The sequence below is a fragment of the Hydra vulgaris genome, chromosome 04 (genome assembly GCF_038396675.1).
Source record: "Hydra vulgaris chromosome 04, alternate assembly HydraT2T_AEP".
NCBI lineage: Eukaryota > Metazoa > Cnidaria > Hydrozoa > Anthoathecata > Hydridae > Hydra > Hydra vulgaris.
Window position 1 is genome coordinate 23,556,400 of NC_088923.1, and position 25,996 is coordinate 23,582,395.

Consider the following 25,996-nt stretch of genomic DNA (forward strand, 5'->3'; position numbering starts at 1 on the left):
GTAATTAAATTACTTACAACTACCAAAAATAAGTTGTTGATATGCTATGCAAAATAGGGTATTCATAGAAACCAATAAAATTAATCTCATAATAATTGTGAATCTTATTTTAATACATACGCCCAATACTGTGTACTTAGCACAAATAAAATACTGTTAAGACAACATTAATGTAAAAATGGGTGATTGCTATGCAATATTAACTACCATAGCAACCAAGTTGAAACATATATAAAATCTAAACGGGGATTTATGGGGACGAGCAATCAATGAAAACTGGATTGAGCAGTATATAGCTCAAAGAAATATTAGACAGGCAAGTTGTGGTAATTATTAGTTATAGTCCTGCAAAAAATCAATTTCATAAAGATTTTTTTTTTAATCTGCGATTTTCGAAGTATAACTGAGATAACATGCTATGGCAAATTTATTTCATACAATAGTTTTTCTTATCTCTAAATACTTCAAAATAACATGTACTAAGTTTTTGTTTTAAAAATGTAGATGTAATTGAAATATCACACAAGGTTGATGTCACCAAAATTACTAATATTTATAGAAACTAAAATTAAATAAGTTTTCAAGTTGAGGCAACTAAATTTTTTCCGATTTTGTCCACTTACTGTCCTACCACTGTGCACTGTTTTGATTTTTACAATAGAATGTTTCTAGTTTAAAAAAAATTTTCAAGAAACAAAAAAAAATTTACTTTTCAAAATGTTCACATGTTTAAAAAAATAAATTTTCCTTACTTGTACTATGTTTTAAATCTGATGTTACTGTAGCTAGATATTTGTTTAACTTTCAGAAATGACCCTCGCATGCAATTAAATTTATAATTATTGAACCATAAAATTTTGAAAATTTTTCCTTTTTTTTTTTTTAAATTTCAATTTTTATTGACAAAAATATTTAAATGGGAGATTTTTAGAAGACATTTTTTTTTTTTTAATTCTTTTGTTCAAATAGATTTCTTTTAAAAAAATTCCTAAAAACAATTTGCATATTTATAGTAAATGTTTAATTTTGATATTGCTTTAAATAAAATTTGAATATAAAAAAATGGTATTAAGTTTTTCATATTCTATTTGATATTTCTTGTTTAAATAATTTTTAGTTAAAAGCTTATATTATGTGTTAACAACATATAAGAGATAAACATTTGTATGGCTAACTAACTTTTGTAACTAACAGGCTTTTGCGAGTCTTTATAAAATTATTAATTTACTGCAAAAATAATAAAAGTCAAAACTGAAACAATAATATCGATTTTTGTCTAGAGTATAATAAATAAATTAAAATAGTTGATAAAATAATATTTAAGTAACTGTAAGTTACTGTTGTAGCTTAACTGGTTGTATTGATAAAGTAAATATACTGTGATGCACTTTATCCATTCAGTAAATCGAAGTAAATATAACTTCAAAAGGTTCAAGAAAGTTAAAGCAAAAAACGTTGAAGCAAAAAAGTTACTGGTTTCATTAGCATTGATTAACTATTAGAAAATGTTTTTAATAAAAAAAAATTTAATATACATTTTAATATACTTAAAGTAGTAAAATTAATAATATGAAGTTGTTAATAAAATAATAATTTAAATTATTAATAATAAGTTAATTTGGTGCAACATTTTAAAAACAAAGGTAAAAACCTGTTTTGTTAAAAAGAGAAAGTCCACACAAAAGAGCAAATGATCATGCTTCTATTCTAAAGATAAATTTAGCGCAACATACAACTTAGACATAAATATCAATTTTAAGAATAGCCAAAAAAAAATGCTAAATTGGAAAAACAATAAATAAACAACAAAAAAAAAATTGCAAAAATATTTTTTTTTAGAAAAAACTAACCTTGAAGGTGTGTTAAAAAAAGCAATAGCGATTCCCGATCATGATACACTTAATTTGAGCCCTGAGTGTGAATAATCTGATTATTATATATTAGATTAAGAAAAGTATTTGAGTTTAGTTTTTATGCATTTACTTGTATGTATATTTTTATATGCATGTTTGCTATATTGAATCAAGTGATCAACTTTAGTGTTTTTAGGCATAAATTATTATAACCCTATCTCTGATTTTATTTTTTTTGTATTTTTTTTTTTTTTAGTAAACAATATCAAAATATTAAAAGTCATAAAATATCAACATTAAAGTTTCAGGCTAGTGTCAAAATTAAGGTTTAATCAATGACCACCTTTTTGTTAAATAATTTTTGTTGTTAATTTCATTATGTTTTGACATGTTTATGTAAGCTATTTATTATAGGTGCATGCTCGAACTTTTGCTTGCAGTCAATCAGTTTCTTGTAACTGTGGTGTAGCGGCACAAGAAGGAGATGATGTGATTGTGATTGATATGTGTCGAGACAATGTACCTAGAGCTCGTTTTGCCAGTACTGTAGAACCTCAATCAGGAACATCATTAACTAGGGATAACAATGGAAAAACATTCATGGTAATATTAATTTTCCTAATACATTTCTTGTTAACTTGAAGCTGCATTAGTAAAAAACTCTAAACTTGATTTTGAAAACACATTTGAAATTAACATTATCGGTTTTTTCATTAAATTTAATGCAAATTTTTTGATTATATTGAAAATAAAAAATTAAGTTAAAATGTTTTAAAAATGTTTTACTTATTTTTAAAATTAACTTGTGTCACTTTTTTTCTTTCTTAATCTTTATAGTTTTATTTTTTATTCATTTTGTATGTATTCGATAATTGTTCTTGTTAATAGCGTGATTGTTATTTTGATATATATAAGTAATGTGTCTTTAACACTTTTTTGCAGTTGGTAACAGTTTTACAATTGGCTTCACCTAGAAATACTAATATTTTATTTTATTTTATAGAAGCATTTACTGAACAGTAGTTGTTTTTATAATTTTGTTAAACCATTTTTTTATGTGAATAATAAAGTACACTTGGTTTACTCTGTTGTTGATAATGTTTATTGAATCTAGTTAAATTTATATAAAGTTATATATAAGCTTATATAAAATTCTTTTATATATTATTTTATAAACTTATATTTAATTTTCCAACTAGTCAAGTTCAGTGGCAAGGTATATGTTTTAGCAAATTGACATAAATAAATTTTCATTACTTTTATTTTTAAATAATGATGGCCAGGAAGATCTTAAAAGACAAAAAGTATCATTTGTTGTAGTTATTTCTTGAGCTTATAGAAAGTTTTTAACATATGAGGTTAGATCGTAATTTTGAAAGAAATTCTTTTTTTAAACCATACAAACTTATTTATTTTAAGATTTTTATTTTGACAAAAGTTTTCAAATAATTTTAACAAATTGATAAAGCTAAGTTTAAATTTAAATGTGCTTAAAAATGAGTGGTTATAATAAAATGTATTATGAATGAATTCTTTAAGTTTAAATAACTAGTTTTCACCTAAGTTGTATTCTGATATCATTTACAAATACATTTAATTTAAGATATCTTTTCCATCTGGTGCTTTTATAAAGTTTACTACTCATTATTGGAGAAACCACTTTGCAAACATTGAAATTCAAGTACCACCTGATGACTTCAAAAAAACTCAAGGTTTATGTGGAACTTTTGACAATGACCAATACAATGATATGATGGCAAAAGATGGGAAAATATATTCAATAGGAGCAGGATGGTTTGCCAAACAAGAGTTTTCTGAAAGTTGGAAGTAATTCTTTTATTTTAAAATTGTTTATAATTTTTTTATACCTGTTTTTGTACTTTATGCTTTTTCTAAACGTTGTGAGCATGTTTGTGTAATTTCATTTGTTTAAATTTTTAGGGTCTTAAAGACTTGATGTTTCTTTTAATGATTTTATTTTTTCTGTTGTAGACTTAATACTTCTGAAGAGAATTTATTTTACTTCAGAGGTGGGCCAAAAAAATGTACAGCAACACGAGCTAAAACATATTGTGTTTGTAGTGAGTATTGTTGTGGGTCTCAAAGAAAGGTCAATTGTGACTTTGAAGGGTATGTTGATCGTCCCAAATATATAAATGGAATGTTAGGCTGGAAAACGTTGGAATTTCCCGGTATTTTAATTGTTTTTAGTTGTTTTATTTAGTCGTTTATTTTTAAATGGAGTAATTTTAAAGTAATATTTTATTTCATTTTTTTTGTGTGTTTTTTGTTTGTTTTTATTACATAGAAATAACTTTTGCAACATGTAAAGTTGTTTACTTGTAAATTAAAAAAATTATAAAGATTTTATCACCAAAATCTATTATTAAAAAACAAGATATATTAGAATTTAAAGCAAAAAAAATAACTGTTAAATTACAAATAGTACACATTGTATGTATACTATTTGTAATTTAACAATGTAGTATACAGAGTAATATACTGTATAACTATTTGTAGTTATATAAATTATATTATACTAGCAGTAAGCAACCCCTAATACAGGTTGTTAGCAACAAAATCATTAATAATCATATAACTTGATCTATTATCTAAAAAAATATAATTAAAAAAAATTCATCTATAAATAATATTTCAAGTTTGGATCCCTATCAGCAATGTCATTGCTTACGGTTAACAACATAAAAAGGCTAGATTAAATCAGTTGAGTTCTTTTTAAAACCTATTACAACACAGCAGATACCAGAAGATAGGGATGTAAGACATCTGGTTAATAATAATATATGGAGGATAAAATAGCGCCAAACCTGCAAGAATAAATTTTAATATTGTGTTCTCCTTCGTAAAAGCCAGACATCTAGCAATCCTACAGAAGAGGAAAGTCAAGTAAAGCCTGTCATTACCTAAAAAAAGCAATAAATAAAAAAGTTACATTTTTCAATTACAAAATTATTATTTAAAGTATTTTATTTTTAATAGAATTAGAATAATAATTTAATAGAAATAAAGGGGAAAAAAGCTATAACAGCCTAGCTCTATCAACATAAAACACAGCAACAATAGCGCGTAACATAAGATATTTGTAAGCACACATTACATTTCACTAAATGCTAACAGACATTACTATCTCCAGAATAGCTAAAAAGGCTAGACAACACAACCTAATAACACTGGTTGGCACTGCCTAATAACACCACAACTTGGTAAGATATTTTATTAACTAAAATACTTTAACTGAATGGATTGTTTATTTGTATATTTGAACATTTATTTTATTTTTTTATAATAGTAGTTATTTTTTAGTTAAACAATTTGAACAAATATATCATAAAATAGCAAACAACTTGTAAAGTATATCTTATACATAGTCATTATCGATTGTGGTATTAAAAAATACAAAAGAACTCAGTAATTACATAGGTTTCATTTATCATCCCTTTATTAATTCTCATTTGAGAGAGATGGAGAGAGGGAGAGAGAGAGGAAGAGACAAACACTGTTAAATATGACAAAAACTAATAAAAACAAATAATAGCTGTATGAACCCATAAAATACGGGCTTGGTAAGTCTATTCCACACTGATCATTTCTACACTTATTCCTTACTTTAATATTTTCTAGTAGAAAAATTATATAGAGGTTGTCGAAAAATACGTCAAGCATTTTTTGACCATTTTTTACCCTCACCACAACATCATAACTCTTTAGTAGCATGTTCTGTGTGAGCCTTCACCGCTAAAGTATCGCATAATATGTCATATGATAAATCTAAAAGAAAAATTGTAAAAATAAATAAGTAAATATTATAGAAAAAAAAAACATTTTTTAAAACAGCAAAACAGCTTACCTGCTTTTGGTAAACTGTTGTGATACTGCAGTTACTGTCTTGATAAAGCAGTCTTTGTTAGTGTTGGTCAATGACGTTATTTTATGTTAGCTTTTAGTAAATTAATTATTTTTGAAGACAAAACAATTTTTTTCAAAGTTATTTATCAAAAAGCCAATAAATAAAATGTTTTAAAGAGCGAAAATATGAACAACACTAAAGATAAAAAATCAATTTGAAATATAAACAGATTGTATTTATAGCAACAGTAAGCTCCATGAATAGTACTACTAATTAAGCTAAAGAGTTTTTCTAAATTCTAAAGAAAAAAAAATAACAACATCACTGGAATCTCAATTATATAATAAGCAATTGAAAAAATAAGTAGCATATGATACTTAACGTATTAAAATTTTTTAAAGATTTTTTTTTTTTTAATTTTTTTTATTACTTATTTGTAGCACATTAAAATTTATACTATATTAAAATATTTATATAAAATCAAAACATTAAATTTATTAAACTTTACCCAAGTTAGAAGCATTTATAAACAATAAGTTATTAAATTAGAAATGATCAAAAGAAATAAAGACTGCTGAAAATCAAATTTTTATAAAACATCAACTTTGAAATATTACAAATATGTGTTTTTTTTACAGTTGATTAACTGATTTCGTGCATTTTTAAAAGTTGATTAACTGATTTGGTACATAAGCTAGGCAATATAACAGTAATTTTATATTGTGAATCAAAACTTTAAATGATAAAAGAATCCAAACAAATGCTAAAAAAACAAACATAATGTGAATACATATTTATTTCAATATAAAAAAAAAACAAGGAAAAAACAGCAACAAAAAAGTTGTAAATATCTTCACTGATTGAAGATATCTAAAAAAAATTTGTAGCTGCTTTTTACTTGGTGCCTCCCAGCACACCTGTATGGATGATAATTAATATTTTAAACTCTACTCAAATAATTATAAAAATTAAAACTAACTTGAAATTTCATCTGCATGGTTCACAAATAGAAAAAAATAATTACCACAATCTTTACTTGTACCTTAATTAAAATACTAATTAAATAAATTTAAAAATGGTAAAAATAAATCAAATCATAGTAAATTAAAAAAAAAGTTAACTTACACATTAAATACACAGAAAAAACATTAATCAATCTTTATTCATGTCTATTATACTTGATTATATATTTAAAATTTAACCTAAATCTACTTAAATTTAACCTAAATCTACTTAAATTTAACCTAAATCTACTTAAATTTAACCTAAATCTACTTAAATTTAACCTAAATCTACTTAAATTTAACCTAAATCTACTTAAATTTAACCTAAATCTACTTAAATTTAACCTAAATCTACTAAAATTTAACCTAAATCTACTTAAATTTAACCTAAATCTACTTAAATTTAACCTAAATCTACTTAAATTTAACCTAAATCTACTTAAATTTAACCTAAATCTACTTAAATTTAACCTAAATCTACTTAAATTTAACCTAAATCTACTTAAATTTAACCTAAATCTACTTAAATTTAACCTAAATCTACTTAAATTTAACCTAAATCTACTTAAATTTAACCTAAATCTACTTAAATTTAATTTTTACTTAAGTAGACTATTAAGTAGTCTTCTTTATCTTTTAAATCGTTCAAATTTTTTTTACATAGTTTGAATTTTTTGCTTACAATAAAAATTGCTTTGATGTTAAGCAAAATTAAAAATGTTTTGAAAAAGATTAAAAAAGCTTAGCCATTTATTTTTCTTCTAATTTTTCTCTAAGTAAATAAGTCTGAGTAAATTAGAAAAAAAATAACAATAAGCATACGTTTAGTTAACTAAACGTGTGTTTGTTGTCTAGTCTGTGTTAAGTCTAAAATTCAACTTAGGTAAACATGTAAAATACAACTAATAATTAAATGTATAATTAAACAAAGAATGATTCTCTTTGAAAGCTAAAAGAAATTTGTCAGGTCTTGCTTGGTTGACCATTTCAAGCATGTTCAGAGCACACTCCATCAAGTTCAGAAAAGCCTTGTAGCTAATTAAAACTATTTTAAAAATGAAAGTGAAGCAACGTTGAACATTAAACATTGAATCTAGCAATTATATAGATTTATTATTATATATATGATTTTGTATATATAAATTTTGTATATATAGATTTATATAGATTTTGTATGAAATTTTATAATATATTGAGTAACATTTAGTCATAATCAAAAGTTTTAAAAAGTATTTTTAATTTAGAGCATTAAGTTTTTTAATTTGTTCTTGAAGACTGTAAAAGTAGTAGATAAATCAAAGTTAAATAAAACTATCCTTTTCCAGAGAATGTGTGGAAAATATGAAATACAAAATTGATTACAAACTTGTTTTAAAAAACGGTTCATTTACATAATTATTTCCTAATATGTATTTGTTTTTAAGTTTCACTATAAATAAATCTTAAAAAACTAATAGGCATTAATTATTTTTCCACATAAAAATAAAATATAAAAGATATTACAAAAGATATTAAATAGAAAAAGATAGAAAGATAAAAAAAGATATTATAAAAGATATTACAATGAAATATAAAATACGCTAAGTTTGTTTACATTAGGAATTCTCATTTCCATAAACAAAAAAAACATTTAAAAAAAGTATAAGGATGTTATTTTAAAATAAGTCTAACTAACATTATTTTGCTATACTAAGGTACATTTAATATTGTTAATCAATTCTTCTCTGACAATTCTTCAAGACAATCTGCATTCAATCTTCTTTTAGTCGAGCTTGCAAACTGCAGTACTACTTCTGGAGTAATTTTTTTTTAAACAATACTTGATTCTTCTAATTAATTTTTGAGCATTTTTGACTTGCCACATTCCCTAGTAGACTAAACTTTTCAAGTAACCCCAAATGTCTTTGATTGGCTTTACCTCAGGACAGTTAGCAGGATTATTTTTCTTAAGAACAATGCAATCTTTTTTGTACGTATTTTTGTTTACAGAATAGCCAGATATATTTGATATATCTAAAATTTATTTTGATATAATTTTTACGTTTACATTGAAATGCAAAGTACTTTATGATATTGCTGCTATATTTACATTATATTTTAGGTGGTAAACATTGTGGACGCCGTAAACGCAGATCTATGGATGACAACATAATTGTACTTCCTGATGATGGCAGTACAGGAGTTTATGATTACAACCCTGTTCAAGTTTCTGGTAATTTTACAAGTTTTCCAACTGCATCCGGTATAACAGAAAATCAAGCAAAAGAAGTTTGCAAAAACAGAATTAGGAATTCAACGGCTGGCAAAGCTTGTCTTGATGTCATTGGACCTTCTTTTTTAACAGATAGTTATGAACAACAATGTGTGATTGATATTCAAGTAAGCTTTTTTGGTATTGCTTATAATGTTATGTGCATCATAACTACCGAAGCATTTTAAGTTAACACAGTTTAACATTTTTTAATTATTTAATTGTTTTATAAAACTAATTTATAAAAATCTCTAAAAATAAGTTTTATTTTTGAATAGGATTACTATTGAGGGGCGAAATATATCTTAATAAAAAGTGAAATTTAATCATGAATTAATATGATCTTGTTTGAGACTAGCTGACTGGACTCATAAAAATACAGGTCTTTGTAAGTTTATTGCATACCGATCTTTTCTTTACTTTTTCCTTATATATATAAATATATATCCTAGCTTTCCAGACCCATAAAATATGGGTTTTTACCAAACCTACAATTTCTATACTTATCTATTCACACTGATCATTTCTATACATATTTCTTATTTATTTATTATAATTATTATTTTTGAGTAAAATAATTCATTCTAAAAAGTTGTTTTAAGAGCAACATTAATTAACATGCACAACTTTTCCGCATACATAGAGCTTATAAGAGATTTATAATTAGATTTGTTTTTCTCCTAAACGCGTATCATTGTTAGGTCAGTGGTTATTGTGCTGTCATCAAATCTAATTTTCCACTTTGATGAGACAATATGTTTTGTATTTTTTCAATCTTGACAATTTTTTAAATATAATCACATAAATTCAAAACAAAACAGCTTGGGCAAAAAAACTATTAGAAAAGTTTTCTTATATTACACATCCATATAAGGAAACTTTCCTGTATTAAACGTTATACATGGCCGTCAACACAGGTTTTGAAAAGGAGAGGCACAATCGTCAATTTCTAAAAAATGTCCTCTATATCTAGAATTTAAAAAAAAAAAGGTACTTTAGAAAAAAAGTGGCCTTCCCCTTTCTCCCTATGGTGTTGTTGACCCTGTTATATAAATGGATATTTTACATTTTCATATAACATATGTGTTTACATGTAAACACAATTTTTTTCCTATTCAATAAAGCTGCACTTATATAGCTGGCCCACTTGAAAGGTGTTGATTAATTGCAGTCCGTAAAAGAGTTAATAAAATGATTTGTTTTTCAATTTACATGAAAATTAAATTCAATAGATCAGTGGTTTAATGGGCTGTCATTGGTTCCGTTTTGTAAGGGTTTAAATCCACCCCTTAACTCAATATATTTTCAATTTTTTCAATCTGGTCAAATGTATTTTTAGCAAAAAGATAAATATAGCAAAAAAGACTTGTAATTGTTAAAATTAAATTTAAAATAAAAGTTTTTACTAGCTATGGGCTTTTGTTTTTTTTTGTTTTTGTTTTTGCCTTTGCTTTGACAGAAGCACCTTCTGGAGTAGCAGGACTGTCTTTCTTTTTTTTCTCTTTACTAACTCTCAGACTATAAATTTTTTTCAGACCATCTGCAGCTTATTAAGAGTAATTACCTGAGCACATTAATTACATAAGTATCTCAATCATGACATAAACAGAACAAATTTCTCCCAGTGTTTTGATGTTTTTATAATGTTTAGTTTTTTAAAAATCCTCTTGTTTGTTATAGTGTATAATATCATATATATCTACATATGTTATGTATGTAATATCTATAAAACTTCCTAAGTGATTTATTTTGTATTTAAAAAAAATGAAAAGAATTTTAAAAAATGTTTGTGGTAGGATTCCAACCACGGCTTTTTTATTCATAAGCCCTGCAAGCTAACTGCTCGGTCATGCCTGGCATGTCGACTATTGAAAATTTTAAAATAACATAATAAATAAAAGACTTTATAAAACAGAGTAAAAGGCTATAGATCAAAATTAAGGAGATGTTGCCACCAAGATATAGATCAAAATTAAAGAGATGTTACCGCCAAGCAATTTTCAAGTGAAATTAAAACTTTATAACTTTTTCTTTTTTTTCTTTTTGTTCTGATTTACTCCCAACAAGGCTGCAAGCAACTACCATTAAGTTGGGAGTTACTAGAAAAAAATAACAGTTATAGAGCAAGGATGTTTTAGTATGTTTAGCATATGTATAACTTGATATATGTTTTAGAATGTTTTAACATTGCATAATTTGAAGTTTATGTAAGTTAGATATTTGCATACACTTTCGTTCATGTTTGCTTATAACAAAAATACTACAACTCTTTTTTGCCATTATCTTGGTTGCAATGGATGCCAAAGGTTCCTCGTCAATCACGCTCAAATGGGCACAACACTACTAAGTTCAGCAATGATATATAAAGAGATAAAGTTTTTTTTTTTCAGAAACTAATTTTCGCCAGGGTATTGTCAGTGTGTTTTTTTTTTTTGAGATTTATTCCTGAGCTTAAATCACCACAATTTTTTGCTATTTTAATAACTTCTAAAATCATCCTCCTTTTTACTTAAATTAGTACAAAACCAAATCCTAATGGTTGGCAGAAACTTATTTGAAATGCAAGAATACATATAAATCTTATGTTTTTGAAAACCTTTTTACCATCTTTGAACTGTGTTCAACAAGCTCTAGTTCAGACATAAAATACTTTTTTAGAATCTTGTGTCAGTTTTTAAATTCCTCCCTGGATGTTTTTTATGATGCAACTCCAAGCTTGACCTACTTTTCAGAATACTCATTGAGATGTAATCTAATTATGTAAAACCTCCATCCATACTATTTTGCAAATATATCATAGACAAATAAATACATAAAAAAAAAAAGCATGGACTCTACAAGCTTATCTGTTATCTATTTTTAGAAAATTTTATTCCAAAACAACATTTTTTTAAATTTATTTAATAATGAACTCAAACTAAGGGTAATCAAAGGTAAGGGTAAGGGTAACATACTGAAAATAATAGTATTAATATATTAGTGTTTTTTATGTTTTTTTTTTATGGGTCTCGTCAATTTCCCCCTATCTGTACAAATTGAATTAAAGAAATCTGTTATAAAAAATGATAAAAACTTAAAAAAAATAAAACGATCTTGTATTGTGTTAAAACTTCTTGAAGGTTTCAATTCAATCAAGTTACTCAATTGGAAAATGAAGCATCATTTTGTTCAAAGATCTTAAAACTTTGGCAGAGTTGGATCCATCAAAACAACCACCATTAAAGTCATGCTTAAAACATTTGATTTTTTTTTAAGAAAGTTCTTTAAATTTTTTTTCAGTAAGTTTGAAGTCAAATATTTTATTTACATGGTGTTCATAAAAGTCATATTTAGGCAATGATGTTGATAATTACACAACGTAAACTTCAATTAATTGATTTAGAGAAAAAGTGTTTTATGATTTCAAACTATTCCTTGTTGACCCTGCTATACTTTAAAAACCTTTGTTAGTAATTAAGTGCTAAAGGGTTAAACACGTTCAAGACAATATTTAAAGATTTTTGTCCTTTGTTACTACTAGCATGTATAATAAAATTAAAAAGATCTTATAATAACCTGATAACCTGACTGAACATACTTCATTTACTGCTATAAATAGGTCAGTACAATTAGCAATATATTTTTCAAAAATAATTTAACTATTTTTGATTTGACATTTTTTGACATTGTAAAACTTATCTTGGTAGTGTTATCCTGGTAGTGTTGACCTGTTTATAAAATCAGTATAAGTGTTCTCCTGTATTTCAAATCCACAATCTGCTCTTTATTTTTTATTTTTGTGTTTTCTAAATTAGATTACTTTAGTTATATAATCTAATATTCTGACAATTGAATTTAAACTAATTTTCTAATAATTGACAACTTAATAAAATTTGTTTTTTGACCTTTGGTGTACTTGTGCTAATCTATTGAATCACCATATCAAATGATATTGGTGATTCTTGTGATTTACTTATTGATAAGTCATATGAATCACATGAGATAATGATGGTTCTGGTGATTCAGATATTGGTGTTTCATTTGAATTATGGATTAATGACTCATTTGATTCAGATATTGTTTCATGTTTTTCATATAGTATTAATTCATACGATTCAGATATTAGTGATAAAATATATAATGTATTAGTGATGATGTATATAGTGATGATGATAGTTATAGATATGACTCTTTTTAGAGACATTTTTTCTGCTCATTTATTTATAAAAAATGTTTAACTCTTTTTCCTTTGTTTGCTTGTTTGTCTTGTTTGCTTGCATCTGGTTGGACTATTTTAGTTTGACCAAGTGTTAAAAATTTATTTCACTTTAAGTTTTTATTTCAATTGTTAAATTAGTGAATAAAAAGATATGAATCTACTATTTGTAATTTTTTAAGGTTAGAGATATCGAAATGATGGGTGTTTAATCTTGTATTATTATTTTTCAAGGTAACAGATAGTGAAAGTATGGGTGTTGAATCTGCTATAAATAATTTAATTAGTGCATGTGAAGAACTCACTTTAAGAAATATGTCTTTTTGGAGGAGTGCTGATGGCAACATCTCTTCACCGCCATCAATAATTGCAGAAAGTATATGCCCAAATGAATGTAATGCAAATGGAAAATGTAAAAATGGCACATGCATATGCAATGCTGGTTTTATAACGGCTGACTGCTCAATGAAAGAAGGTTTTCTATGTTTTATTACAATTTTATATCTAAGATTTTATTTATACAAAAGTTTTTCAAAAATTTTGTTCCATACATTGACTGAGGGTATGAGATTGTATATGTATACAAATATATATATATAAATATATATATATATATATATATATATATATATATATATATATATATGTATATATATATATATATATATATATATATATATATATATATATATATATATATATATATACATACATACATTCTAATGCATACAAGTGTATATTTTTATGTAAGTTTACATATGCTTATATATAAGTATATGTGTGCGTGTATATGTATTTATATATGTATACATTGTATATGCATATAAAATGTTAGGACAATCTCCTGTATTATATGGCATACCAAACTCTGGATTATGTGACATCCGGGATAAAGATTGCATTCGTACGCGTGTCATTGGAAAAGACTTTATTGATTCTAGTTCTTTATCTTGTAGGATGACAGAAGTGAACGTAAAATTTTATTTTATTTTAATGTTTGCATATTTTTGATTATTATGCCAATTCTCATATTGTCACATTTTGATGCCACTTCCCAATGTAATAGCGTAAAGATTTGTTTTCAATGTCAAAAGTTTATGCCACATCTCAAAATTTCATGTTTTTATATCATTCTTAAATTTTATTTGTTTTTCCCCTTCTCTCCTTAAACTTTAATTTTTTTATAGTATGTCTAAAAATTTATAGTATGTCTAAAATACTTTGTCATATTTCTCTCATTTTCATATATTTATAATTTTCTTTCAAATTTTTAACTGTTATGAAATTTTTTCACTTTACTAATGTTTTATTTTTATTACAGTTCTCAATGCCATTCTTTTGTTTCACTGTTCTAAGCATTATTACGAAACTCTGACTATAAACATTATTATGAAAAGTTTTTGGCATACCACCTAGTCATTGTTTTGCATTGTATTTTATAAAAATTTAAAGTATTTAAAAGAAATTTTTATAAAGTATTGATTTATAAATTTCAACTTTTCAAAAACTCAATTTTGAAAAAAAAAAAACTTTTATATTTAAAAACAAATTTTTTATGTTTAAAAAAAAAATTCTGCTTTTAGATTTCAGAGCAACCATTTGAAAAAATAGGAAAACCACTGGATATTCAAGGACAGCTTTTAAGTTTTGCTGAAATAAGTTGTTTGCTACCTAAAGCTCCAGTTAATGTTAAATATTCTTCCATTCAACCTGGAAAACCTGTAGGAGGTTATTTAATCAGTGTGTCAAATAACAATTTGAATTTCAGTGATAAGGAATCTTTGTTTCTTGTATATGACTCTAAGTGCATGGAATGCAACATCACAGATACAACATGTAAATGGAAGGTAATACTAGTCATGTAAAAACATTCCTAGCTATTACTAAATAAGTGAATTGATTTGCTAAAACAATTTTTTGTTTTTAAAGGTTATTATTATTATTTTATAATTATCATTATTTTGCTTCAATTAATGGGGTGAAAACACCTGGAAGCTTAAGGTAACCCCCTTCTTCCCCTTGTTTTCCAACCACTCTTACACTTGATTTTGTTGACTTGAGTTTTCTTTGAATTTCATAATTAAAGTATTACGATGTAAAAATTTGAAAAATTAAAAATGTTTTAGAAGTCTGATCAACAACAAAAAATTGATCAACAACAAAAGTTAATGTTTTGTGTAATTGAGCACAACCATGCTGAACCAGATTTTAGTTTGATTAAATCACATAGTTTGTGTCATAGCTTTTTAGTATTGTTAAAACCATGCCATTCAGGAAAGTTAATGTAAAAAATTATTAATGTGAAATATCATATTTTTTAAAGAGTTGTTCTGTTAAAAAAATATTTGGATTTATACAGGGGTCAAATAAGGTCCTCGACTTCCTGGACACCTCTGGCTGTTCTTGAAATACACCTGAGGGATAAAATCAACTGTCTACATTAACTGTTGTACATTTATTCAGAAAATATGACCAGCCATTAGTTATCCTCCTCAGGCCAGTCTCAAAGACAGTCCGATAAGCATTAATGTTCGAGTTTTTTTTTCCTGCAATAAAAAGAAATCAAAGCCAAATTAAAAAGAAAAAATAAATTTTTAGAAAATACAATTGTTTATTAAATAATAAGTGAATGTTTTCCATTGAAACTATCTACGACTTTTTTCTGCATGCTTTAGTATGCAGTGTCTATATGTTTTAGTATATATGTTTTAGTATTTATGTTAAATAGAGTATATTTGCTTTAGTAGTGAACAACTTCTCCTGCTTGTTCGCTAAAGAAACTCAATCCAATATCTTGATCTTTGCAGAAAGAACCTACATGTTGGAATATGATGTGTAAATTCATTGTAACTGTCATTTTATAATCTTCTAGGTTGAATAATGATTCTTAAATTCTAAATCTTCATTTTTCAAATGTCTTATTCAAATGTTGGCTCAAGATTTACATTGAAACAAGAGTAAACAAGGTTATTTAGACATGGCGCAGTGGTTAGAGTGTCTGCTTTAGAAGCTAGAGTTCCCAGGTTCGAAGCACGCTCTGGGTATAATTAGCGCTATTGATAAGGAAGGAGGTGTAAACTTCCTAGTTTAATGTTACTCTGTGGTGCTCTTTAACAAGACCATTAGGTCTTCTTGGGGCACCTAAAAAAAACATTAAAAAAATTGAAGCCTGAATGCCTCAACAAATGGTTAAGTTATGGTTTGCTATCAATCAAATAAAGTTTTGGAGGAGAAAAATGGATTACAACTAAGTCATTATTACTTCCAATTAAAAGGACTTCATCAATGCAGTTTTAAAAATCTCTAATTTTCTTTGATCCACTTGATTTATACATTTTATGACTTACCCTTATTGACCCAAGTGTTCGTAGTTCAGTGCAATTGTTTTTGAAAACCTTGGTTCTATTCTATTTATAAATTATAGCAAGGATGAGTTGCCATGGATCTTTGAGACATACAACAGAGTTTGATATCTGCTACACAAGTAAAGCTTATTATATCCAAATAGAGCTTATTAAGCACCAATTTAACATGATGATTTGTCTCTGGTATATCTGGTACCACTGCTATAACAAATCCTTCCTTGAAGTTTGAGGACTTAATATCTCCATATTTTCTCCTTTTTTTAATTGTTTCACTAGGTTTTGAAATAAAATATAAAAAAGCTAAAATAACTTTTTATAAAATGCAGCTGTTGTTTTTTTAATTTAAAAAAAAAAAATGGCACATTTAAAATTACCCTAAGAAATTCCTGATCACCATTAATGGAAGTTTTCTAGAATTACTGATCACTCAGCTACAATTGATGCAATCATTGATTTCTCTAATTTAATAACTAATAAAGGACATTTTTTTCAGGAAATTTAGTAACTTCTGATCATTTTCTTTAATTTTGTATTTATCCATATTGCAATAAATTATTTATACTACACAAACACAATTTATTTAGCAGGAGTTTTCAAAACTTCAACAAAGAAAGTGTGAAATCTGACTTATCAAAAACAGATTGGGATGATGTTATAAAGTCCTATGATATTAACTTATGTTTCCAAATGTTTATTACTGAAACAACATTGATTTTAGATTGCTAAGCCTCGCTTGAAAAAAACTAGTAGAATTCCTTTAATTCATGGATTCATGGACAAGAATTCCTTTAATTCATGGATTACAAACTAAATTATTAAAACTTGTCAAGTGCGCAATCTTATACATTAAAAAAAAATTTTAATCTAAAGATGTTTATATGAATATAAACAAGTTTGAAAGTATTTTTAAAAAATATAAATTAAACTTAGTAAAAAAAGCCATTAAAATTTTTTTTTTTACAAAATGTAAAAAATCTTTTCAAACTTTGGAAAGGCATCAACAATCTAATAAGTATCAAAAACTTTAATAAACTCTACTAATCTCCTAACTGTTTACAAGAAAATAAAAATTATATAAATGACCTGACTCTAATCTCTGGAACATTGAACACTTTTTTACAAATTTTGCTCATAAACTCAAATCCAATATTCATTCGTCTTTTTTTATTATTATTATTATTATTATTATTTGAATTTACCTCCCCGAGACCATGAAGGCGACTACAGTTGAGGAGACTACTTTAGTTGTGGCTACAACCCTCTCTCAACTCTATGACTCCAAACAAGGCGAGGAGAGAAACAAGTTGAGCATAGTACTACCAGGGCATGGTGGTGATTGAACTATTATGTCTTATGTTTTCTATCTTGAAGTAACAGTATAAAAGCATTCTTTGAAATGTTGCTCATAAACTCAAACCGAATATTCATTCGTTTTATGTCCACTATCTTAAGTAACAAAATTTACATAGTCTACTAATATCTCCAACAAATGTTCCTGAAGTTTTATCTCATATCTAATTTGAATCCAAGAAGATTATAAGGTCTCAACAGCATTTCCACAAACATTCTTATATAATCTAACAATTAATTTTCAAATATTCTTCTTAAACTAAACCTCATTTATAAATAAAACATCATTCCTGGTATTACAAAATTATCTTTTGTTATTCCAATATTTAAAAATGATTCTAAACTTTAGTGCATTAACTGGAGACCTATTTCATTTTTATATTAAAAAAACTTATGCATTCTAGAGTGTACTCTTTTCTAAACTCCTTTAATTGTTTAAATGATTGTCAATTTGATTTTTGATAAAAATATTCTACTTACCAGATATTATTAATTATAAGAAAAAAAAAATCAGAAAAGGTTTTTGTTCTGGTCGTTTTGTTTGCGGTGTTTTTATTGACTTACAAAATGTTTTTGATTTCATTGAAGTTAAAACATGTTTTGTTGAAGTTAAAACATGTTTCAAAATGTTAAAACATTTTGATTTCTAAATTAGGACTTTATGGAATTCCCGTTGTTGTTAATAACTGATTTTGATCTTATCTTCAGATCGAAAACAATTTGTAATTATTATTGGTTCTAATTCTAGTAGTAAATCTGTTTTATGTAGTGTTCCTTAATGCTTTATTCTGTGTCATCTTTTGTTTTTAATTTATGTTAACAACCTAAGCAACTCTGTTTACATCTTGCTAGTTCATCTGTTTCAAAACTGAATAATTTTTTTTTTATCTCAGAGAAAAAACTGTTTCTACAAAAATGTTAAAATTAACATCAAAGTTAATAATAAACGTCTATATTTTTTGAGAGTTATTAAATATTTTGGAATGTTGATTGACTGCCATTTTTCTTGGAACTTTCATAACTCAAGCTAATGGTATGATTTCAATAATTCTTCATTATGTTGATAAAATTACACTAAAGAATATTTACTGAGCTTTATTCTTATCTCATTCTAGTTTTTGTTGTCAAGCTTGAGATCAAGTTCAAAACTATTGTGTTAACAAATTGCTATTGTCTCAGTGTCAATCCATAAGAATAATAAACTTCCAGTCATTTAAATCAGAGACATCAGTGTCCTTCAAAAAACTTAACATTTCAACTATTCCAGTGTTAGTAAAGTTTGCTTTTCTTCTTTTTTTTTTTGACTCTTTCATAAAAATCTACCACTTCCATTAAAAAAATTTTCACAAAAAGTATATTAATACATTCATGCTCTACTATAAATATAAGTAATGGAAAATTAAATGTACTATCTTATAAAACTCAGAAGTATTGCAAGCATTAAGTTGTCTATCAGTGTGTCTATGAATGAAACAGGATGAGTTCAAGAACAAATCCTGTGTATGTGTTTTGAATGAGTTTTAAAAACTTAAAATTCCTTTTCTTCATCTTAAACAAATCAAATTAATAAAATTCTGAAAAATACTTTATTCTAACTTTTAGACATTATCTCTTGTTACTAAAATATATCTCTTAATTTTCTTATTGTTAAATAGCAATAAAGAAATTAAGACTATATTATTACAAATATTACCAGTACATATTTGTTTGTTAATTTTTTCCTTTTTTTATTATTTAAACCTGTAAATTATGATTTCTGCATGTTTATTTTTAATGTATGTTCTAATGCTTTAATCTATATGCTTATGTTCTATGTTTTTTAATGAATGTCTTTGTGCTTATAATCACTGATATTATATTTTAAATATTAGATTGGTGTCACTCATTTGATCAGATTTCTGTATGAGTGACACTGTTCTTTTGAATCACCAACTTATTATTATAAACTAGCAGTATGCAACTCGTAATAGGGGTTTTTAGTTAAGAAATCATTAATAACAATTTAATAAATATATTTGAAAAAATTAATGAAATGAAAATTTTTCTACATTTCTACATTTTCTATCTTTTTAGTTCTGCTTGCTTTTATTTATGTCTCGGCTTTTAGTTAACGACATTAAAAAACCACATATCTCAAGTTATTAGGTTCTTTTTGAAATCAGTTATAACTGCAGGCACCAGAGAAAGAAAGCCAAGTACAGCCTGCCAATACCTTTTTCATATTTCACATATTTTTAATTGACTTTTATATACTGCAATTATTAGTTATTGATATTTTCAAAAAAATTTAAATTCTATTCGAAAAATTAGTAAGAATTGGGTTTCATAAATTATAAATTAGTAAGCGATTTTGTAAAATATTTTTTATTATGGTCATAATCAATCATGGTATTAAGAAATGCAAAAGAGCTAAGTAATAACAGAGTGTTCCAATAATGCTCCCCTGTGTCAATAAACCTTCAATGTTACCTATAAACAAAGTTATTTTTACCTTAATTGTTTAAAATTCCAGTTTCTTCATAACGTTGACTAATGACTACACAAAATAAATTTCACATCATATAAATTTAATAAATTAAAACATTTTTGAACAGTATGCAAATTAACAAAACAATGATCACTAAAAAAAAAAGTATTTAGTTATGTTTGAATTTATGAAAAAATATAAAATCTTTTAATTTTACAATCAGTCATATGAAAATTTAATAAAATTTAATTTAGACAAATATTAGAACTAATATATATATATATATATATATATATATATATATATATATATATATATATATATATATATATATATATATATATATATATATATATATATAACAAATCTGATAATCTTATAAAAAATCTTATAACAAATATAAATCTTATAACAAATCTTATAACAAATATAAAAAATCTTATAACAAATCTGATAATCTTATAGAAAATCTTATAAAAAATAGTCATAAAAAGTTATAATAGTCATAAACTTATCAGTCGTGATATCATGAATTAAAATCACGACTGATAAGTTTAAATGAATATCTGAAAGTAATGAGTAACAAAAAAAACAGTATAACAAAAAGTAGATTTAAGTAAAGTTGTATTTTAATTAAAATATAAAAAATACCATAGCTTAGTAACATCGCTTGACTGGCAAAGATAACAATCACGCTCTACACTGCTAAGTAACACCACTTTTAAAACATAGAAAAAACAGAATATGAATATTATTGGTGTACAGATTAATGGGCATGAGCCTTTTTTTATTAATTTACTGATTTTCCAACCGAAGGCATTTTAATATTTTTATCCTGCGTTATGATAATAATTAAATGATAAATAAACTCAACGTTATTCATTACTTAGATATTTTTTGAGAAATTGTTGTATTGACTTTGTTTACAGGAAAATTTGTTTATTGATGTTAATAATCTTTAACTTACCACCTGAATTTATACTTTTATTATCATAATGTTATTTTTAGAATTTTATTTTATGTTTTTCTATTGTTATACTTAAAAGTAACCTATTTAAGCATTGTTATCTTATATGTATTTAAGTATTGCCTTTTATGTTTCTATATGATTGTTGTTTAGATATCTAAAACTGCTTATCTTAATAACATTTTCTTTTTTAAATTGAAATAAAAATCATTTCTCTAAAATTGTATTTATTTTCTAAAAGTTTTCTATTCATAGTAAAAAAACTAAAATATGTATATTATTTAAACTGAGCTTTTCTAATATCTTTTAAAGTAAAGGTTCGGCTCTGATTTTCATCCAAGAATTTGTTTACCAGTTCTGATTTTATATAAAGATCTGGTTTACCATACTTTTTTTATTATATAAATCTTTTAAATATCAAAATAAAGTAAAATACGAACATGGGCAAACCACACTTTTAAAATTCAACAATATGGACATGGGTTACAACTTTCTCTAATAAACCATACTTGAAAATATCATTAAGGAGATTATTTAATTTGAGTTTAAATACTTGAGAAACGTTGAGTTTAGATACTTGAGAAGGTCAGATCTATCATTTGCAGTTTAACCTGGATATTTGCAGTTTAACTTGGATAGAAATTTTCGTGCAATTTTGGGTTGCTGGTATTAAGAAAAAGATCTGGTTGACCGTACTTTTTAATTATAGCCATTACATCTTCAAAGTTTGCTTTTAAAGCTCTACGGGTTCCTACATAACTTAATGGCCAAACTACAACACACCCTGGTCTAACATTATGATCATTTCCAAAGTTGTTAACACGTTCAGTTAAGACATACTTCTCGCTTCTCAATTTGTTTTAGTTATTTCTGACGAAAGTATATCATAATATACTGTTAACAATATGTTGGAGGAACATCTTGATCTGGCCTAAGATTACCTACACAATGAAAAACTTGACTGCATATTCTAAAACATGGTGGCCCATGGTTTATAGGTTGCACCACATTAGGTGTAAATGAAGCAAAAGGATGACAGGCATTTTAATTTCTAATATATTTTTAAAAATTTATATTAGAATTTTGATTTATGTAACTCCATTGTAAATAAATCTTGTAACACTTGCAAAGAGACAAAAGTGGAGGCTAAGTTACTTTTCTACTATGCAGCATAAATAATGTGTTTCATCAGAAAATTGTTGACAGATTTGGTTCATTTTTCCTAAAAAATTATAATCTGGAATAGTATAACTCTTTGCTGTTGCTAATACTACGATGCATTTTTCTTTTTCTAGCAGCATTTTGTTCAATTTCTAGATGAATAATTATATCTTGCTGAGCTTTATCTCTTTTATTTTGATGATTAATATTAACTTGCCTAACCACATTATCCTCATTACGGTTTTAAACTATTTTCTGCTTGCTGGGGAGCATTTCTTACATTTTGATGACAAATAATTTTATTTAACCTTGGCCTATTTCTTTTATTTCTGCAATGACTATTTCCAATTCACCTTACCACATTAACCACATTAGAGTTAAAATTAATTTTGCTCATTAAGCAGCATATCTTACATTTTGAAAACATGTTAATATTATCTCACTTAGTTCTATCTCTTTCATTTTGACAACAATATTTTTTGAGTTTTACACATTAGCATTTACACTAATAACTTATTTGAGCTTAATATCATCCATTTCAATTTCCCTATTATCATTAAACATATTACCAGTAGTAAAACTAATGTTATAAACAAATAAACATAAAAAAATCTTAGGAACTATAAAACTACTTATGACTACTCTAAAGTGAACAAAAGAAAAAAATTATTAATTTTTGTTAATCACTGTTATTTAAAAAAAAAAAATTAATTTAATTAACTATAGACAAAATTAAATAAAATAAAAATATATACTGATCTCAAGTTGTAAAAAACATATTATTAAAATCATACCTGCAAAGAGATAAAAAACAAACAAATATTATTTAATTTAAATCAAATAAAAACTAACACCATACAATTCTAATGACAAAGAGGTAATGGTAATTTTAGCAATACAAACAAAAACACAATGTTGATTCTTATCTTGTTTATAATCTATAAAACAGTTCTATTAAACTATGCAAAATGCTCTATATATAAATATATTGACTGACATTACATGTCAGCATATTTTAATCTAAAGTAATAAAAAAGATGAAACAATTTAAGAAGAAATTTAACAATTTTAAAAATATATATATTTGCATTTCTTTATAACGAAGCATAACACTTAAATCAAAATAATTTTTTTTTATTTCTTATTATTTTTGCTAAAAGAAAAATTAGGTGACTTATGCCATTTTCAAAATAAACGGCTTATATATAAACTTATTAAATTTAACAACGACTATATACACTTTGGCGCACCTCTGACTGTCTTTGAGACCTGCCTAAGGAGCAACTATTGTCTACTCATATTTTCTGTAAAATATGATCATTCCGAGAAGCACCTATAATCCTAAAAAATTTAATTGCTTTTTCAAAAGTTCAGGACCTATAATCCTAATATTTTTTTAAAGAGTAGTTTAATGATTTTCACACTAAGTTTGCCTGAATGGTAAGTCTCCAACTAATCTAAAAAGCTGACACAAATCTATGCTGTTTCATTAATCTAAAATCTGGTTAAGCATGTTTGTTCAGTTTTTTGTCTAATTTTAATCTAATTTTTGATACGATGAAAACAGTAATTTTTTTTAATATATAAACAAATTTAATATTTTTTAAAATTTTTCATTGTTTCAAAAAAATATATAATTTATTATTAAAAGCATCTTGACATTAGTTTATATCACAACATTATTTAGGATAATAGTTGTAAAATTAATGAATATTGTTTTGCAACGAACGATCCTAATCCAAAACAATGGTGTGAAGTTTGTAATCCAGATAAAAGTCGAACATCGTTTTCAGAAAGAACAAGTAAGTGCAGAAATATTGATCTCTGTCTAAAATCTTGTAAGAATCTTATAAATGTTAATAAATAAGTTTTAGGTGTTAGTGTTTGTATTACTATATTGTTATAATTATTGAATATAATATATAATTACATACAATATGTTTTAGAGTTTTACAATAGTTTACAAGAGTTAATAATATTTATATTAGGATGGCCATTAAAATAACTTTTTTTTTTAATGTCAGCTCTCACCCTCTAAATTAGTTTTATTTTAATCTAAACTAGTTTTATTTTAATGAAATGATTCTAGAATAAAAAAATTAAAAAGAAAAAAATATTTTTAGGGGTAGCTCAAGACCCTTAAACATCAGACGGGTGCCTATAATTATCAAAAAAATATAGTTCTTCAAAAATATATCATGTTTTGTCTAAAAAGAAGCGATATTAAATTAAAATTTTAAAAATAATCATCATTTTATAAAAACCTTAAGAAAAAAAGTTATAATAAAAATTTTTTGAAAAAATTTTTAATATTTAGTTTAAAATGTCGTTTTCTAAGCAGTGAAACCTAAAACAATAATTTTTTATAAAATATTATTTTTAAAATTTTTACATAATTTCGCTCTTTTGAGACCCAACATGATATACTTTTAAAGAACTATTTTTTTTTTAATTATAGGCACCTGTCTGATGTTTAAGGGTCTTAAGTTACCCCTAAAAAAAAAAATTTTTCACAAATTTTTTAATTCTAGTATTATTATATTATATAGAACACATTTAGAGGGTGAGAGCAGATATTTTAAAATAAAGTTATTTTAATGGCCACCCTAATTTAATGCATCTCTTAAGACAATGAAAATAATTTAATTATACAAATTTGTATTGAAATTTTCTAGCTCGTCAGAAAATTTTAAATCAGGAGATAGTACAATACAAACTTTAAAAACTTAAATTTTTATAAAAATTTGTTAAATTTGTTTAAAGAATTTGTTAGAAAAATATTCTAGACTTTCAAAAATTCTAACCAAATATTTTGTTGTGGAAATAAGTTTTTGAAAATGTTCTTATTTATGTTAGAGGAGGTTATTTATTTGTTAACGTTTCTATTTAAATACTATTATTTGTAGCACAAATTTTATTTGTTTCTTTTTGTAGTTGTGCATTTTTTTAATTCTAAAAATGAAGGTGTTTTTTTATTTAGATAACGTTGCTCCGTGGTTTAGGAAAAATACACCAATGCTATATGCGTTTAAAGGTCAGCAATGGAAGTATGAGATACCAGCTTATGATCCTGAAAATCAACCCTTGACATTTAAATTTGAAGGTGAAAGTCATGGAATGAAAATATCTACTGCTGGAATTTTAACTTGGAATCCTAATAGAATAGGAAATTTTTGTTTTGCGGTTAAAGTCACTGATCCATGCGGCTTGCCCGCTTTTTCCCAGTTCGAAGTCGAGACGAAGCAATGTGGCTGCGAAGGTAAAAATGGTGGATTTTGCATCTGGCAAGGAGAACCTGGCAACATTAATTCATCAATTTGTCAATGCCCTAACGGTTGCACAGGAGAACTGTAAGTTAAGCATTCATATCTTTTTTATTTTTTGACTTTATTCAGTTTCTTCCCTCTCTTCTCACACAAGAAATGTAATTTAATTAACTAATTTCCAATATAGTATTGGTAGTGTCATGTTAAGTTAAGTTTGCAAAAAATATGTAAATAAAATATTGTTATTAC

At 25.3% G+C, this 25,996-nt stretch overlaps 1 protein-coding gene and 1 long non-coding RNA gene across 7 annotated transcripts in view; one reads left to right on the top strand and one right to left on the bottom strand.

The window, feature by feature from the left end:
- LOC136079664 (uncharacterized) overlaps window positions 1–21,307 on the bottom strand; it is a 54,677-nt gene extending 33,370 nt beyond the window's left edge. The window contains exons 1-7 of one of the 4 annotated variants that reach the window (XR_010638122.1): window positions 21,005–21,305; window positions 20,378–20,422; window positions 5,722–6,763; window positions 5,562–5,642; window positions 4,682–4,777; window positions 1,851–1,911; window positions 1,652–1,707 (exon numbers count right to left, since the gene is read on the bottom strand). This is a non-coding gene — a long non-coding RNA (uncharacterized LOC136079664). Of the gene's footprint in view, window positions 1–1,651; window positions 1,708–1,850; window positions 1,912–4,681; window positions 5,643–5,721; window positions 6,764–20,377; window positions 20,423–21,004 lie in introns of all 4 variants that reach the window. The other 3 variants (XR_010638120.1, XR_010638121.1, XR_010638119.1) reach the window with 3 other exon arrangements.
- LOC136079663 (von Willebrand factor D and EGF domain-containing protein-like) overlaps window positions 1–25,996 on the top strand; it is a 174,926-nt gene that overhangs the window by 148,102 nt on the left and 828 nt on the right. For all 3 annotated transcript variants that reach the window (XM_065795830.1, XM_065795831.1, XM_065795829.1), the window contains 9 exons: window positions 2,268–2,456; window positions 3,457–3,680; window positions 3,846–4,045; window positions 8,827–9,104; window positions 13,406–13,646; window positions 14,007–14,143; window positions 14,755–15,018; window positions 24,169–24,283; window positions 25,462–25,831. In XM_065795830.1, the coding sequence (XP_065651902.1) occupies window positions 2,268–2,456; window positions 3,457–3,680; window positions 3,846–4,045; window positions 8,827–9,104; window positions 13,406–13,646; window positions 14,007–14,143; window positions 14,755–15,018; window positions 24,169–24,283; window positions 25,462–25,831 (2,018 nt within the window). The remainder of the gene's footprint in view (window positions 1–2,267; window positions 2,457–3,456; window positions 3,681–3,845; window positions 4,046–8,826; window positions 9,105–13,405; window positions 13,647–14,006; window positions 14,144–14,754; window positions 15,019–24,168; window positions 24,284–25,461; window positions 25,832–25,996) is intronic.